The 16,595-nt window shown below is 44.2% G+C and overlaps 1 protein-coding gene across 2 annotated transcripts; it reads left to right on the forward strand.

Annotated features, from left to right (window-relative positions):
• Positions 1–269: 269 nt before the first annotated feature.
• Positions 270–15,789, forward strand: LOC112565681. 2 transcript variants are annotated; one of them, XM_025241336.1, is made up of 4 exons: positions 270–656; positions 8,903–9,071; positions 12,416–12,523; positions 12,844–15,789. In XM_025241336.1, exons 2-4 carry the CDS (start codon positions 8,928–8,930, stop codon positions 14,338–14,340), a joined length of 1,749 nt encoding a protein of 582 aa, XP_025097121.1. In that variant the 5' UTR covers positions 270–656; positions 8,903–8,927; the 3' UTR covers positions 14,341–15,789. The 2 variants fall into 2 exon arrangements, with proteins under 2 accessions (XP_025097121.1, XP_025097110.1); XM_025241325.1 differs by lacking the exon at positions 270–656 and adding an exon at positions 2,061–2,490.
• The last annotated feature ends 806 nt before the right edge of the window (positions 15,790–16,595 follow it).

Here is a 16,595-nt window from a genome sequence, read left to right on the forward strand (position 1 = left end):
ACTGTCTTGGTTTCAGATTTTCGCAGATTTTTGTGATTGTGCAGTGCGATGTAAACAAATAATACTCAAAAGGCGAGACAAACCACTTTTTACCACATTTTCATTCGAGGCAGGTGATAACAAGGAATCCCCCATTACGGTCGCCCTATGCCTCGAAGAAAGAAAAAGAAAGAAAAAGACACAAAGAAATAGTTTGGGTGGTCAGGACTCTTTGTATTGTATCTTGTTTTTGTCCCCCGTGAAGGTGGGGGCAGGCGCTTTATAGAAATGATATAATCACAAGAGTGTGCATAGTAGGAAATTCCCTTTTTCCTTCTCACATTTATTCGACCATCCCACTTTCTTCCCAGCCACATCTCTGTGTGCGTGTGCGTGCGTACTCTGCACGTGATACATGCTGCATCACACTCCAAAATAAAACTCCTGCATAATCCCTTGTTTTGCTTCCTCTCCCACTAGGAAGTGTGAATGAGGTGGCGCTAAAAATAGACCTCGCCACAGATTCCAACTTTCATTTCCACCGACACACGAAAAAAAAAAAATAATAATAAGGTAGTCTCCCTTACCGCTGTGTGAAGCAGAACACTGCCGCATTCAGTCACAAGCAGTCTCGCAAGCTTACTTCCTTCGGCACTTCCTCTATACCTACGAAACAGGTAAGTCAACCACACCTTTGACCACTAACCCTCTTTTCAGGGGCTTTCCCACGCTACACTATATCTATATCTTTTCACCGTTGTCATGTAGTGTAAGGGTGGGTTGTTGGTTACCATTCTGGTACCCGACAGAGTTACATGCATAGGTACGGTGCAGTCATGCGTGACTAGCAGTGGAGATCTGTATGATGAGGATGATGATATGTAAAATTATGTGCATGCATATGTTTCTGTTTATTTGGTTGCTATGTCAATAAAACAGAGAAGAGGGCGGATAGCTAATAGCAACAAAAACCTGGTATGTAAAGATTATTTATCACGTGATTATTTATCATTGTCTTCAGCTGTTTCTATTCCTCCCTCTTTCTTCTTTGATCGTTCTTGGCAGATGACTTACTGAATAGAGTAGCATACTTAAATGGTTGATCTTGGAAAGATTAGAGAAAACTACAGTTGTATCTGTTATCTTTGAGTATTGAGGATGGTAAGACAGTAAGAGAGGGGACAGAAGTTCTAAAAGAGATGCTTGCTGTTTCGAAAGTAGCTTCGGTTTCGCAGGCTGGCCATGTTGCTCACATGCACAAGGAAAACTATCCATGTTTGACAACACTAACCGCACCTCCTAAAGCCTCCAAGGCAGCCATAGCTAAAATGAAAAAAAAAATCCCAAACAGCAAAATAAACCGGTAAACCGACATGTTCTTAGAGTTATCTCCATGTTTTGGGTGACAGAACCAACGATCTGCTGCCATGCAGCCTACATTAATTATCCATCTGTCAGTCTGATCAAAGTTTTCTTTATCCTCTGTCGCCTTTTGTGCTACCTGGTGGGCATATGTTTGCCTTCGTTGTCACAGCTGTGTGAATTCCCTTCCTTGTCGCCTGAGACGACACCCGAACGCAGGGCCTTTCGGTACACGAGTTTTTTTAAATAAAAATTATTAACTACTGTGTTATCACCTCCCCCTATCATAAACAGATTAACCAGTGTGATAACACCAGCCCAGGTTTATCTTATTTCTCATCCAGATATCCGGGGTGCTCTATCACTGGTCAGGGTATAACAGGGGCCAGAAGAACCAGCTGTATGTTATTTACTGTAATATGTGACACCGACATGTAGCTATACCACAACTTTGAAGCATGCAGACAAGAAAGGTGCAGGCAGTGCATAAATGTCAGTCTGTGTCCAACCCTTGCACCGGATCATTACTGTATCGGCTGTTGAATACATGTTCGTTGTCGTGTCCCATGTCGGCCATCTTGTCAAGCGTGTATCAACACTTCAAAAAAGTGAAACAAGTCTCTGGAGCGGAAAACCCCACAGCAAGAGCAAGATATTCTGCTGGAAGTTAATAGGAGAGAGAGAGAGGAAAAAAAAACCTCTTTATATATAGCACGCGCTGGTGAAGTGGGTCAAGGCCGCGTGACGTCGATAACGGCCGTTGCTGACAAAGCTGGCGCACGGCGAACGATCAGTTCCCGAGAAATGCCGCCTGCGTTGAGTTTCTGAGAAACTGGCCTAAAGTTTATTGTGAACGGAGGGCTGGCACGCGGTCACATGCATACACGGGTTTGTTGTGGTCAGTGTGAGGGTGTGCATCGCGAGTGTCGTTAGTCGTCTGCATCGAAGCTCGATGAAAGGACGATAGTCGCAAAGTGAGTTCTGCCGCTTTCCGCTCGTCCTCAAAGTTCGTCTGCTCGCTCAACAGATTGGAGGAGGTTTTTTATTTTTCGAGTACAGGCGTTTGCTGATCGAGTAGGCTGCACCAGTAGGTCAGCAATTGGATTTCTGGAAAATCAACAGCATTTGGTGATGGACACATTTTAGTAGGTAAGTAAGTTTTGGTTTTAGGTTGGATGTGTTGCTGAGGTTTTTGTTTGAGTTACTTATATCTGTGAACCTTTCGATACTTCCCTATGCACGACACAGAGCTAATCTGAACAGGGACGATCAGCTATACTTAGGACGACTAGATGAAGTGAGTGAAGCGGAAATATATGAGGAGGCAACAGAAACACCAACTATTGAAATGCTTCTGTGACACGTGACAGGGTCTGTGAAGACAAACATCCGCATATTGGAAGCTACTTTCGAAACAGCAAGCATCTCTTTTAGAAACTGGTCTGAATTGTTTAACATGCAAGGCTACATCATTGTCGATAAAGCATTAAATGAAAGTAACAGCAAGGCTATTTAAAAATGTAACAAAAATATCAAATATTATTGTTTAGGAAGTGTAAAAATATGGTAGAATGCACGTGACCACCATCAAGCTGCCATTAATATAACGTCACCGTTGGTTGTTTGGTTGGTTGGTTTATTTAGTAGGAAAGTGTTTCCACCTTGCGGCAATTTCGCACTATGGGGGTTGGGGTAGGGATGGGGCGGAAACGGAGTACCCGGAGAAAACCCCCGACACCCAGCCCTGGTATCACATACAGAGAGTATCCCGAGACAAGGTCTGAACCCTGAGCCGCCCACTGCAGTGGCGACAAGTGAGTGTTTTCATTAACCACTACACCACCGGGCGCCCCTAACTCGTGCCGGCACAAATTTCTGTTAACCTGTAAGGCGGCTGAGAAGCCCTTTCCGTCTGGCCGGCATCCATGGTTGCAGTTTCAGTTATTAGTGGATATCCGATTCATGCAAGCGGTGAATATAATGTAGGACAAAAACTGTGGGCTCAGAACAAGCGCCTTTCACTCCATTGCTTGATGACAAAGGGTTTATTGACGGTTGCCCCGGTCGCGCTTCAAAATAACCGTTTGTAAGCGTGCGTCTCATACTGACACTGACCTTCGCAACGACTGGTGTAGAGGTTACAGCCAAACAAGGCACCTAGAGATAGAGTGTCCCCTGCAGACGGGTGTAACTGAAAGAATACTGTGTGCACCCCCGAGAAACAAGCAAGCACACACAAAAAAACAAAACACTTCATTTCATAGCCTTGTGGTCATTGTTCTTGACCTTGCAGTAAAAGGTTCAAAGCCAGCTCAGGTCTGTGGCATGAACTACCCCACCATGCCCATTCAACCTGATCGGGTATTTGATTTTTCAGGAGAGGTAAAAGCGGTGAAACGAAAGGGTTAGGCCCCTTCCTTGACACACTCTGAGCTACCTATCTTCACTGCCCCTAAGGGCAGTTTGCTGTGGGAGTGTTTTCATTTACCTTATGTTTATACAATTATTTGCAACGAAGAAGATTTGTGAACTTTCTGTACTTTAACCTTAACCACTTTAAGATAACGCCTGTTCATTGAGCAGAAGTACAGACAGGTCTTCATGTAGTCAGGCACTCTTACAGTTCAGCACACAGTGCAGATATAGGGTGTTATTTTTTTTCCCAGGAAGAGAGACCGCACAGTAGTTGCACATGGCGGTGTGTGCCTGACAGCCTCTTATCTTTATTGTGGCTAGTTATCTCAGCAGCCACATTTTCGTGGTTGTTAAAACTAGAACACAATTGCACGACCGTATCCCGCGTTCATTCAAACTGTCACAAATGCAATTACCCTCCTTCACACTTCTCTCTCTCTCATCTGTGTGTGTTGTCACAGGTCTCATCACATCCACACCCTTTGTCCTCACCTAATATGGCAAGATATTTTAATAATGGGTTTGATAATTGAGTGGGACACTGTACTACTGCAGTACACCAGCAGTTTCTGAGAAACACCGAAATACCCAAGGTGTGTTGTTCGTCAAGAGCAAAATCAATGTGAGACCATGCCCTACCCTGGCCTTGACCTGAATGGTTAACTGATTGCGTGTTTATTCAAGTATCCATCCATCTTTTCACCCATTAATTCATTCCTTTCTTCCTTTTTTTCTTCCTTCCTCATTTTCATTCTTTTGAATGATTAAAACAGTGTTCAGTGGAGTGTCAAGCACCTTGTCGGCGTAAACACAACTGCGTATCATGGAGATGACATCAGGCTTGCGAGATTTCTCAGGAACAAAAAGAATTTCTCTGAAATGCTCTGTGGACTGTGGGTGTCTACTGTCTATTTATGACACCTGATTGCTTCATATCCTTGTAAACCCAGGACGTCTGTCTACCTTCGAGTCGAGGTGACAAAAAGTTCAGAAGATTTCTCAGGAACAACAAGTGTTTCTCGGACACGAGACCGTCCGCTGTCATCTGTTGAAAGATCACACAGTGAATGTAAACACACTTCACGCTCTTAGAACTGTCTGTAGCACTAATTAACAGAGAAATTAAACTCGCAAACAATCATGGTTTTCGAGAAATATAATTTAAAAAAAAAAATGCGGCTGAGTTTTTCAGATGGCGCTGCGGCCAAAGTTAAAGGCTGACGTCAGTGTGGTGTGTAGCCAATGCCTGAGGTTTTTGCTACAGCAGGCCACTCACACGATATAAAAATAAAGATATAAAATATAACTGACATAATACACAGCTGATGTGCTTTTCATTCAATCAATAAAAGTATTTTTACGAGCTTTCTTCATACAAGTAGCGGTCGGTAATCAAAAGGTATTGGTAGCCTGATTTTTGTTTGACGATGCAGCGTTTTCAAGTTAATAATATTATTGTTTATATGCCGAGAACGTATGATTTGCAGTTTTTGTAGTGTGTCAAAGAAGTCTTATTGTAAGTGTTTCGGCAATAAAAGCTTGTGCTGCAAATAATTTTGGATCATAGTGCTTTTTTTTACGACCTCCATCAGAGGATATAAATTTTGTAGGTCGTTAAGAAGACAGCAGTTGTAGTAAACAGCCTACAACTCAAGTCAAGTGCCATCAGTGTTCAATGAAGAAAGAAAACGGTTGCAGAAGAATGCGAACACTCCTGAGGACTACTCTAGACTTCAGTACCCAACCGACTGCCACACGACTAAATTGTTTGGCTATCTTTTTAATTTTTTTCTTTTTTGCTAACCTCATTTTTTTCACCTCTCTCCCCCTCCTAAGGTCAATCGACCCATCAAAGCATATCTGGCATATCTGTAACACATCGGGCTCCAGAAGTGTGAGCTGCCTGGTAGTCTGAAACAGTTCACTTCTTTGCGTGTTGTTAAGTCAGCGCGTATGTGTGTGCGCACCCGCGTGTCTTTTCGTGCACCATGTTCAACCCTAACCCTAACCAAACTTTTGCAGTACTTCTTTGGTCAATGGAAGTTCGTGAACTGATTGGTTCGCAAATTCTGTTCTATTTTAATTTTTGTTACCCGTTATAGGATGCATTTCCGGTGGCGCAAAATTGGAAATCAACTTGGAGCAAATATTGGCAAAAATTTTGACCTCACTGACGTCGATGTTATTTTTCCCCGCCGCCAATGATGTGAACCTCAACACACACACCACCCGCTGATTACAGGTGCAAAACACGTACTTTGTAACCTAGTAGTTCACAATGGCTGCAAGTAAGACGCTTTCATTACATAATAGAAGTATTTTGCCAATGTCTATAAATACCTTAAACATGCAAGCCATTTGGTATGGTCTTTAAACCCTCGCCGTCCACGGGATGTATGCCTAACTACCATGGCCAAAAATACAACTTGTCTACGTTAGCTGTTAGCAGTAGATGTTTGTTTACCTTGAGCACAGCTACAGCTTGTTTGTCTACGTTAGCTGTTTGTTTACCATGAGCACAACTACAACTTGCTTGCCTTGCAGTAATCATCATCGGTAGATATATGCCTGCTTACCATTAGCAAAGTTACTTGCTTGTCTTACATTAGCGGAAGTCGTCTCGTGACTTATTGCAACTCGTCCAGGGTGAGATAAGCACGCACGATAGTGAGATAACCCGACCTTTGTCACACTAATGTGGAGAGGACTGTACAAAGTACAGATATGTGGGCTGTCGCTGGTCTGTGGGAGAGATGTGTGTGGCGTCACCATTCAGCAAGTCTGACAGGAAAGTGACATCACAATTCAGCACGTCTCACTGGAGAAATGACGTCACATTTTAGAACATCTCACTGGAAAGTGACGTTACACTTCAGCATGCCTCACAGGAAAGAGTAAGTGACGTTACACTTCAGCACGCCTCGTCGGAAAGTGTGACGTCACCATTCAGCAGTGTCATAGGAAAGAGTGACGTGACTGCTCAGCACCAGGATAAAATAAGACTAAAAACATGGCAGACGACTGGAGAACACAAGACTTCCAGGCAGCCCGTAGTAAACATGAGATAGGTCACGTCCGCGCGCCGTAGTCCTTCAGCGCTTCTCCCGGCAAAGGAATTAGTGACGTGGAACATTTACGTTACATTCGTGGACAGTGGCACCTACCCACAGGTAAAAAGTGCCCTAACTTGGGGAGGAAACTAGGTGGTAACCCCCAGCACCGACAATCTAACCCTGAGTCATGAACCACTCTATGAAGGCCGGCAGAACGGGAATTCCCGGAAAAGGATGCTATTGCGCATGCGTCATTGGGTCATAGGGTAAGGTTGGAAATTTACAACGAAATCGATGAACATTAAAAAAAAAAGAAAAAAAGCAAGGAAGAGGCTGTTGAAAGTCAAATGTATTTAATCTGACCAAAAGATGCTGTTCGAGATTAGATGATGGTGGCGACGATTTTATAAAATAAACAAGTGGGAAAAACGTTTATTGCGATGTTTAATTTGCTTTTATGGCATCTGTTCAGCAGATTATGAATTCAATAATAATAAAACGGTATGCATGGAACAGTTCTGTACAATCATATCTGTCTAGTTTATTTGCTAGATCGAGAAAATAATGTGTTTACTGTTGCTGAACTAAATCAGTCATGGTGTCCGCCATATTTAACACACACAGAGAAAGTTATTGGCAGGGACATCCTTCGATTAATTAGCGACTGGTAAGACTAATTAAACAGGCCTGCCGTGAGTTCATAAATACACAATGATAACTGTCTGTAGGTAGCCGATATATCCAGCTGGTAAAGGATAGCATGATGGATACACAGTTATGATGAGGGTTCGAATCTTATCTTTTCGCCAGAGCTTGTTTTGTAAACTCGATCAGTCGGACTGGTGAGTGATACAAACTTACACTTGGAGCAGCAGGAGTAACCGAATAAGACAACATTAAACGATATTTTATGCCTTCTTTGCACTAAGGAAAAGCACTGAATGCAGTGTGAACAGCTTCACACAAAGACATTTACAATTCTGTGGGCCTAGAGCTGCACACATGAACAGGGCTATTCAAAGTCCTCCGTGCTTGGGTCCCAATACTTGAGCTCAGTGAAGGTCTCAGATTTTAGCAGACGAAAGAGTCGGAAGCATGAAAAGAGAGGCAAGGGAGCTAGCCCTGTTTTAAAGTTGCCCTAGGCTTTGGCACAAACCTTCACTCGTTAGTCAGCAAGACGACCAATGGTTGGAGAGTAAACACTCGTGGAGCCGTAGTTATAACGAGGGTAAGTCGTTGTCCTGGGGCAAATTCAGGAACTCGGCGACAAACTTCGTGTTTCCGAAGTTATAAAGTGGTATTCAGACCCCCACGGATTTTGGTTTATCCCCCCCGAGTCATAGTTACAAAAGCGGAGGCAAAGGTGGCCTGGGGTAGAGGAACACAAGGTAGTCCGCAGGGTCTGGACACAACTTCGGAAACACTTTTCCTTGAGTTTCTCATTTTGCCATACGGAAAAATCGGGAATTCAGCAAAAAAGTATTGTTTTCGTAGTTAAATTCAATACCCAGATACCACGTACGCTATTTCATGTTTCCTTACCACAGAACATCTTTGCCATTGCTTTATAACTACGGTTCCAGTGGAAGGACAAAACCATCTGCGGGGTCTGGTCCCCGCTTTATATTCGGAAACAGGATGTTTGTCCTCGAGTTCCCCCTGTTCCCTTTATTTTTAATTGTTAATCCCCCCCCCCCCCAATGACTGCCAAGACAAGTTCTAAATAATTTGCTAAATTTGCTCAGGATTTTGAACGATTGATTTCCCCTCCCCTCCCCCGATATCGGTTATGGGCACGAGCCTACCGAAATAAAGAAAAAGTCATCGCCATTGTAGAGTTCCCCATGTTCCACCAGGGCAATGAATTACCCCTGCTTCACCTGCATAAGGTGTTTTTCGGCGCCAGTTGAATGGTTAAAACTAAACAGTTAAACACTCAAAATGTAAGCAGCTTCGTTGCCTGCTACACGTTCACCAACCTAGCGCCATGGGTTAGGGTCAGGGTCAGGGTCAGATAACAGAGAGAGATTCAGACTTTGTTCTGTAACATTCTTTTGAAGTGACTTTATATGTAGTTCTTTTTGTTTTGGCAGGTAACTGGTCATTAATGAAGATCAGATGTGTACTCTGGCCACCCCCAGCTCATATCGTGGAGTTCAGGGATTCCAGGTGCGCCGCGTTCTGCAGGCAAAGGTCTCAGACAACCTGGCCTCGCGGGGTATCAGCACGAAAGGCCTATGGGATACCAGACCCTCACACAAGGTGAGCACTTCTCGTCCTCAGATGAGATGGTCATGACCTTAGTTGGGATGGGTCATAATGGTCATGACCTTAGTTGGGAAGGGTCATAATCTCAAGTGGAACGTGCCATGACTTCAGGTGGGACGGGTCAGACGGGTCATGACCTCAGGGGTCACTTTCTTGTTTAGTGGATCAAATCTGCATCATCGCAAAAACGGCAAATAAGAAAGTGTTTTCTCGCGTTTGGTGTTACGCTTTGAGGGGAAACACAATAGTTCCTGAATAAAAATGGGGTTAAAGCGAGGGCGCGATCTCTAATGTCAAAGCGAAACGTGCATTTTATTACAGTTCATACAGCGTGCAAGAGGAGGGGTGAAGGGGTCGTCAAACACTCCCTGCTTGAGCTTTTTCACACGTGACTGGTTGTCTTCTACTGTATGTCAATGTCGTCTTTTCTCTTCAACTAGAAACGCGGTGAACAGACTGTGAATTGGCACTACATTCAGGGCCGGTGCAGGTCTGTGCTGTGCCCTAGGCGAAAAAAAATCTCCCCCAAAAGTGAATCATTTATCATCAAAAATATTAAAATAATTATACTTTAGGCTTAAGTCTATTTTTTAAAGGAAGATTTAAGCAATAAACATAGGCTTACATATTACCACGAACTTGTCTTCAGAGATATTACTATTCATGATTGTCGTGGTCAGTCTCAGGACTCATCAGATTTGCATTCGCGAACACACATGCAGCCAAAACATTAAGCAGTCATTCGACAAGTTAAACAACAATGCCAGTCAATTCGTAAAGAACTAGTTCTGGTGACAAATGAACATTATAACCTAGCTGTATGTGCCTCAGGTGTAACATTCCTTCCTTCCACACAACAGCAGTGGGTATTTTCGTTGCCTTCCTCCCTACAGACCTCACCAAGCGTGACTGTGACATGATAAAGACTACAGAGAGAATCCTGTAGACTTATCTTTACAAACTCTCATGATGTCGTGGTTGTAGGACCATGAGCGTGTATCCACTGTTGAATGTACCCCTGTACCCCACTTAAGTCCTTTCAGTTTTTCTCTTCTCATCTTACGGGTCACTATCAAGTAACACGCACCGAGGCCTTTGCGGAGGTAAAGTAAAAAAAAAAAAAAAAATGGTTTTCTGCCGCTTTTGTCCAGTCCTGGTAATCTGATCCTACTGGTTCTTAACTGACACATTTCTCGCTACTCTTTCCACCTAGCACATAGGCAAGTACTTACAATCCTTCTGTCTTTCTCACCTTACAGAAGAACCAACAAAACCGCACGACTACATGTTTGCTGTAGTAGAAAAGTGGTTTTCTACAAGGAATCATTGCGACCAGAACTGTTAGAACCCAGAAGTATAAAAAATAATAGTTTATTAAAATTAAACCTTTCTTGAGAATTTTCTCTGTCTTTGATTAATAATAATTATTTTTTTCCAAAAAGTACATCTGGTTTTCAATCGTAGGCGTGCATCATGTACACATGGGTACTTGCATGCCAACGCCTGAGAATCAGACCTTGACTACATTTCCCTGCCTTTAAATTCAAACTGTTGATTGTCAACCTTTCCATGCAAAGAGGGAATAAATTATGTCTGGCGGACATACATAGTGTCAGGAAATAGAGAACACAACCGACATAGGGCAAGGAGCAGGAGGGTTCCTTCATCTTCTGAAGTTAAAGACACTTTTATGTACGGAGAGGAAGTAGTGCTTATGTTTCCTTCATCATTTATACCCATGTACCCTTTTTTTTGAGAGTGCATGGAGGGAAATCAGCTTGTAGATAATCTTAGATAAGAGACACAACGCTGGATGTCGGACGGCTCTGCTGCAGAAGGTTCTGGGATGCAGCAATGCCTCCTGGGATTTCGTGCTGCAGAGCCCGTTGATATTAAGTAGTTTCTTGTATTGTTGTAAGAATATGGTCGAGTGCACCATGCAGTCGACGGATGTAGGGGCATTCACAGACCAACATACACACAACTGAAAATCGGAGAAAGGAAATCGAAATATCTTTGATACCCCAAGAAATGTTATGGCGCCATGCTTACATTAATGGTGAAACTGGCGTGGGTCAGTGCAGTGGTTGCTAGTAGACACACGCACCCCTATTAAAGCAATATTTGTGCTCATGAATACGACACAAAGCAGCATACAGCCCTGTATACAGCATACAGCACCAGGCAGTCTAGTTTTCCAAGCTTCATTCAGGGAGCTTATAGAAAAAGTCTTGGGTAGGGAGTATTTGGTGTCAGGCTTTACGGTCTTTGATGTGAAGACAGACTTGTGGTGACCAAGTGTAGTTGGCAGTGTAGTTAAAACAGGATTACATTACAGCCTAGCCGCTATAAGGGATTATTTTCTTGGCAAACACATTATATATACTATATATACACACACACACGCTAAGACCATAAATATGTACGGAATCTCTTGGCTGACCTATCGTTTCTCAGGAACACCAGTTCAGGAAGTCAGTTACATATGTAAATTCACCTAGGTCAGTGTTCCAGTCGTTCCGCTCTAGTGAGCAGCACAGTGGCCCTTGCCAAACCGAGAGATTATCTCAGGAAGAAAGGCGGCTGCAACTGATAGTGCTAAAACGGAAAATGTCCGACTTAGGGGCAGTTCACACGCAGCGACAGAGTTTCTGACTCCGGGGATTCGATGTAACAGGTGGAAACAATCCTGCCATCTTGCACATACGTTGCACAAAGCTTAAAATAATGTTAACAGGTTTGCTGACTAGGCTGACACTGACATTGTTGAGCAGTAATATTCAAATCTTCAGCGTGTTTTCGGTCGGTTTGTGTTAGCAGCCCGTTAGAGCCGGATTAATGACAAGTCCTCGTACAATGATGACGTAATTTTAAATCATTTGGTTGAGTTCGGTATAAGATGTTTCTTCAAATTTAAATGAATACACTCGTGAATAGGCCTAATTAAGACAATATAGTCCCAGTTCTCTCATTGGTTGTAGCTTTGATAACGTAAATCACTTTTTGTCAGATGGCTCCTCCCACGAATTAGGTTCCGTTTGCGAAAGAGCAAAAAACATGGCGACCTGCAAAACCCTGAGCGCAGCAGTGATTTAGACCAGAATATAAGTAAATGATTTGTTAGAAACTCGAAATATTCAGCGGAAATGAGTCAGTGAGTGTTTGTCATTTAAGCCCAGCTTTCCATTTCACTTGAATTTTCCTTTGACTTTAGAGTAAAATCTCTACTCGAACGTGTTCTCCGTAAAGCGGCATCTACCCGATGATGTACCTAGGTACCTTGCTTGGAAGACAAATGTGCATACATCTAACCAGACGACCATTTTCTCTCCCTTTAGCTGTCTCCAGAGGAGCAGCGACGCCTGGAGAGGCAGCGAGAGAACAAGAGGAACTGGGCTCGCAAGGAGCGCGAGAAGAGCAAGAAACGTCTGGAGGAGCTGAAGATGGTGCGTGTCTGGACTCACTGCAAGCTTCACACTCTGCACTCCAATACAATCAACACAATAACACATCCCATACATTCCACTTCTGTTGCTAGTGCTGCTAAGACGACTTCTAATTTCCTCATTTTCTTTCATCATCATCGTCATCGTCATCATCATCATCATCATCATTGCTGTTTCTGCTGTTGTTGATATTGCTCGTCTCAATTTTCCAAAGTTTCTCTCCTCATCTTAACAGTGTTCCCGTTAGCCATAATATTCTTATTGTAACAACAGAAGGAAAATCAGTCAGCGATGAACTTAAATGCGGGTTTGTTTTACAGACCAACTGTCAGCTGGAGTACCATAACAAGAAGCTAAAAAGCGAAATCGATAAGCTTCGTCGTGGGCACTTCGAACTCAAGACACTTCTCAAAGACCACGACTGCCGCAGACTGAACCACGTGGCCAGTCAGTTTGTTCCAACGCGAGGCGTGCTGCTGTCCAGCTCTCATCCCTCGTCAGAGCTCGGCCTTGGTCAGAAGGTCATCGAGACTGGAGGTCAGCAAGTAGTCATTGTGTGCTCGGCGACGAGCAATGAAAAGGACAACGACCAGGGCATCGCTTCAAGTGCTGGTCGGCGACGAGCCAAAAGCGAATCTGCGGTCTTCATGGTCAATGAGGGATCGGCGCAGAAGCACTACCAGAAGCGTGTCTCCTGGCCTGCGGAGTCTGTCACATACTTTGTCGTGGAAGACGACTCTTACTTCGAAGAGGTCGCCTTAGAGACCAGCGTCCAGCTGACTGGTGACGAGGACATCGCTGATGACGAAAGTGTGGATTCGGGGGGCTTCGCTACTGTAGTGGGTAATGGCGAGGTTGGGGAATCGGTCGAGGTCAGCGGAGGTGGCTTTCTGCATATGCTTAACGAGGATGGGATCATGGAATCAGGCGAGGTTTCGGCGAACGAGACCATCGAAGCAGACTTGAGTGACCCGAGTCACACGGTGTTCATACAGGAACTTAATCCGTTTGTACCGAAGATCCCCGTTATAGATACAATCGTTAAAAATGGTCTCAACGGTTTCGATACACTTGTTGTCAAAGGGGCAGGCAATTCGGGAAGCGGAGTCGAAATTGATGATAATTCCACGTCTCAACAGGTGTCCTCGAACAGCAGACAAGTGGCGAGAGCCCTTTCTTATCCGTTGACGGACACAGAGGGTTTCGAGAATAGAAGCAACTGTCAGAACATGCTCAGTCGAAGACTGGCCATGGCCCCTTGGTGCGTTTCAGAGGATCTCAACGGTTTCCGGCGAGTACAGAAGCAGCTCAGTGAGGGTTCAGAATCCGGGACCTGCCACTCCTCGGTTAGCTTGGGAATTAAAGTCGTCCCCCCTAGCTCCCATTGTCCGAAGGAAGCAGAAAAACAGTTGCCGAAGACGGTTTCGTGGAGACACGATGCCTCGGAAGCGAGCGCCGCCAAACGGCCACGTTTCTCTTCGCTCCCGAAAGATTCTACTTTGCCCGAACTCATCCCAAGGCAAGAAGGCGTGGCAGAAGAATCGGACAGGGGTGTCCAGACCATCGTCATCGGAGACCACGTGTACCACGTCAACGACAAGGATGGGAGTCGATCAGCTGCAAATGAAACGCTCGATAGCGACGACGAGATAGACACCAACTTCCGGCCCGTCGGGAGACTGATTCCAGCTCGAACCACGCCATCCACCCCGTCTACCCCATCCAGCACAGATTCCACTGTTCCCACCTTCTCCAGCAGCGCCTCGCCCACTCTTGCTAGAAGTTTCTCCGAGGACTCCATAGATTCTAACGGATAAGCCTTGCTAAGCCAATGCGCAGTTGTACCACGTGATCAATAGACAGACTGACTACAGACTTGCAGACTTTCTAAGTCTGTACAGAGACACGTGACAGAACAAATGCTGAGCACAAACGTGCTAAAACCTGATGTGAACAAACTGTGTGTGTGGAGGGCGGTGAGGGTTGTGTGCATATGTATGACCGTACGTATGTTTGCGTATTTTTAAACTCTTCTTTAAATTGTATATTCCAGTAGGAAAAGCCAGGAACATCTCGGATGAGGTTTCATCTAAAGACAAAGTTATCGGGAAGTAAAAGCAGGTCATTATTTTGTCCTCAGTATTCGCTCTTGTCATACGCTCGGTTTAGAGTAGAATCAGACATCACGTGTAACGTCTGCTTCAGCTCACAGGTAACTCTTATCAACTGTTTCAACCACTACTTGTTCCTATATCCGTGCGTGTGTGTGCTTTGGTGTGGAACTGGGGTGCAATAAGACCCGGCAAAAGAAAACTTGAGAAGTTCTACATACATGTGTACAGAGAGAGAGAGAAGTATTGTTCCATAAACTGACTGTGCTGGCCACAAACTCGGCAAATGAAGACTTTCACCAGCTCCACACAACTGGGTAGCAATGCTCTATGTCAGTTTATTATGTCTAGCATAATAATGTCATAATTGTTTCTGTTGTCTTACCTAGACGAAGTAGATTAACTTTCCATATAAACTATCTTGAATCTCTTTGTGATTTAAATCGACCGGTGGTATGACCGTTTTGTTTCATTATTGCGGAGGTAAGGATGAAAGGGATGGGGTAGGGGTCGAGAGGAGAAGCCAGTGGTGTCACGACTGACCGAAAGTGAAAGCATGGAACGAGCGAATGGACGATGAAAGCATGGGACGAGCGAATGGACGATGAAAGCATGGGACGAGCGAATGGACGATGAAAGCATGGGACGAGCGAGTGGACGATGAAAGCATGGGACGAGCGAATGGACGATGAAAGCATGGGAGGAGCGAAGGGAAAAGCTTGTGCTGACTCACAGGTACCCGACCGTTGACTGATGCAGACTGTGTTGTTGAGAGATCATATCACAGCTTTTCGCATCATTTCAAAAACTGCTAACCGCTCAAGCTTGCCTGTTTAACTGTCCACAAACCATACTGTGTGTGTGTTTGTGTGTCCGTGTTAGTATTATGCATGAGTGTACGCGCATCTGCATATATGTATACGCGCGTGGGTGTGCGTGTGTGCTTTTGTGAGCGAGTGAGAAATGAAAAATATTTTTCTGCTCATTTCACATTGGTGTTTAGGGGACCAAATGATTAATCCATTTTGCCTTATAGGGCCAAGTGTGTGTGTGTGGGGTGTACACCCGCGTGCAAACTTGGATTATTGTGTAATTCAACATATCGTGTGATTGAATTATAGATTTATGTGAATAAATAAAACTAAAAACATGATAGTAATGCTTATCACTGACGAACTGATTGATGCGTTGTGTGTGTGATGGTGTGTGATTTGTAAACTTTATGTTGTTATTTATGTTAAACTGGTCCAAAGTGGACCACACAAAGGTAGTACACACAGACCTATGGTAGCGCTCATCAACAGGTGCAGAAGCGGTTCCATGAGTTGACAGCAGAAGATAAATTAACAGACTGTCATGTGATACAACGATAGTTTCCCGTTACTGTCGAGGTCACATGACCTTCAAACATATGTAAGTGAACAAGAAGAACGCTGCTGTACTTTACAGATACTTGGTGGGTTTGTAAACCCTATCCTTGAAAGAAAAAATAAAAAGAAGAGCGTGGAGATTCCATTACTACCTGCCGCTGTCCTTTGTCCAACCGTCGCGCTTCCATGATACCTTATAAAGCAGTGTGGCGGGTGGAAAAGCGGGTGGCAGCTGTTAGTTATGCAAATTTAGTAAAAATACGACGGCAGAAACTGATCCGAGAGAATCCAGGTACCATGGCCAGTTGATTTTGAAAAGAAGGAATCCCCACCCATCTAAACAAACAAACAAATAAAAAACAAAACCCCACACACTAACAAAGAAACGATCGGAAGAACAACTGCGTCTCTTTTCTGAGAAGATATACCAGCAGCCAAAGTGACCTTGTGTTGTGATTTTGAGTGGAAGTTGTTGAGGTGATCGGGTAGGTCTAGACGACCTGATACACCCGAGCGAGCAACACACACACACACTGTTAATGATACAAAGCGAACCAGCAAGTGTTTACCGTAGACACGCCGAACAACGCA

The sequence above is a fragment of the Pomacea canaliculata genome, linkage group LG1 (genome assembly GCF_003073045.1).
Source record: "Pomacea canaliculata isolate SZHN2017 linkage group LG1, ASM307304v1, whole genome shotgun sequence".
Classification (NCBI taxonomy): Eukaryota; Metazoa; Mollusca; class Gastropoda; order Architaenioglossa; family Ampullariidae; genus Pomacea; species Pomacea canaliculata.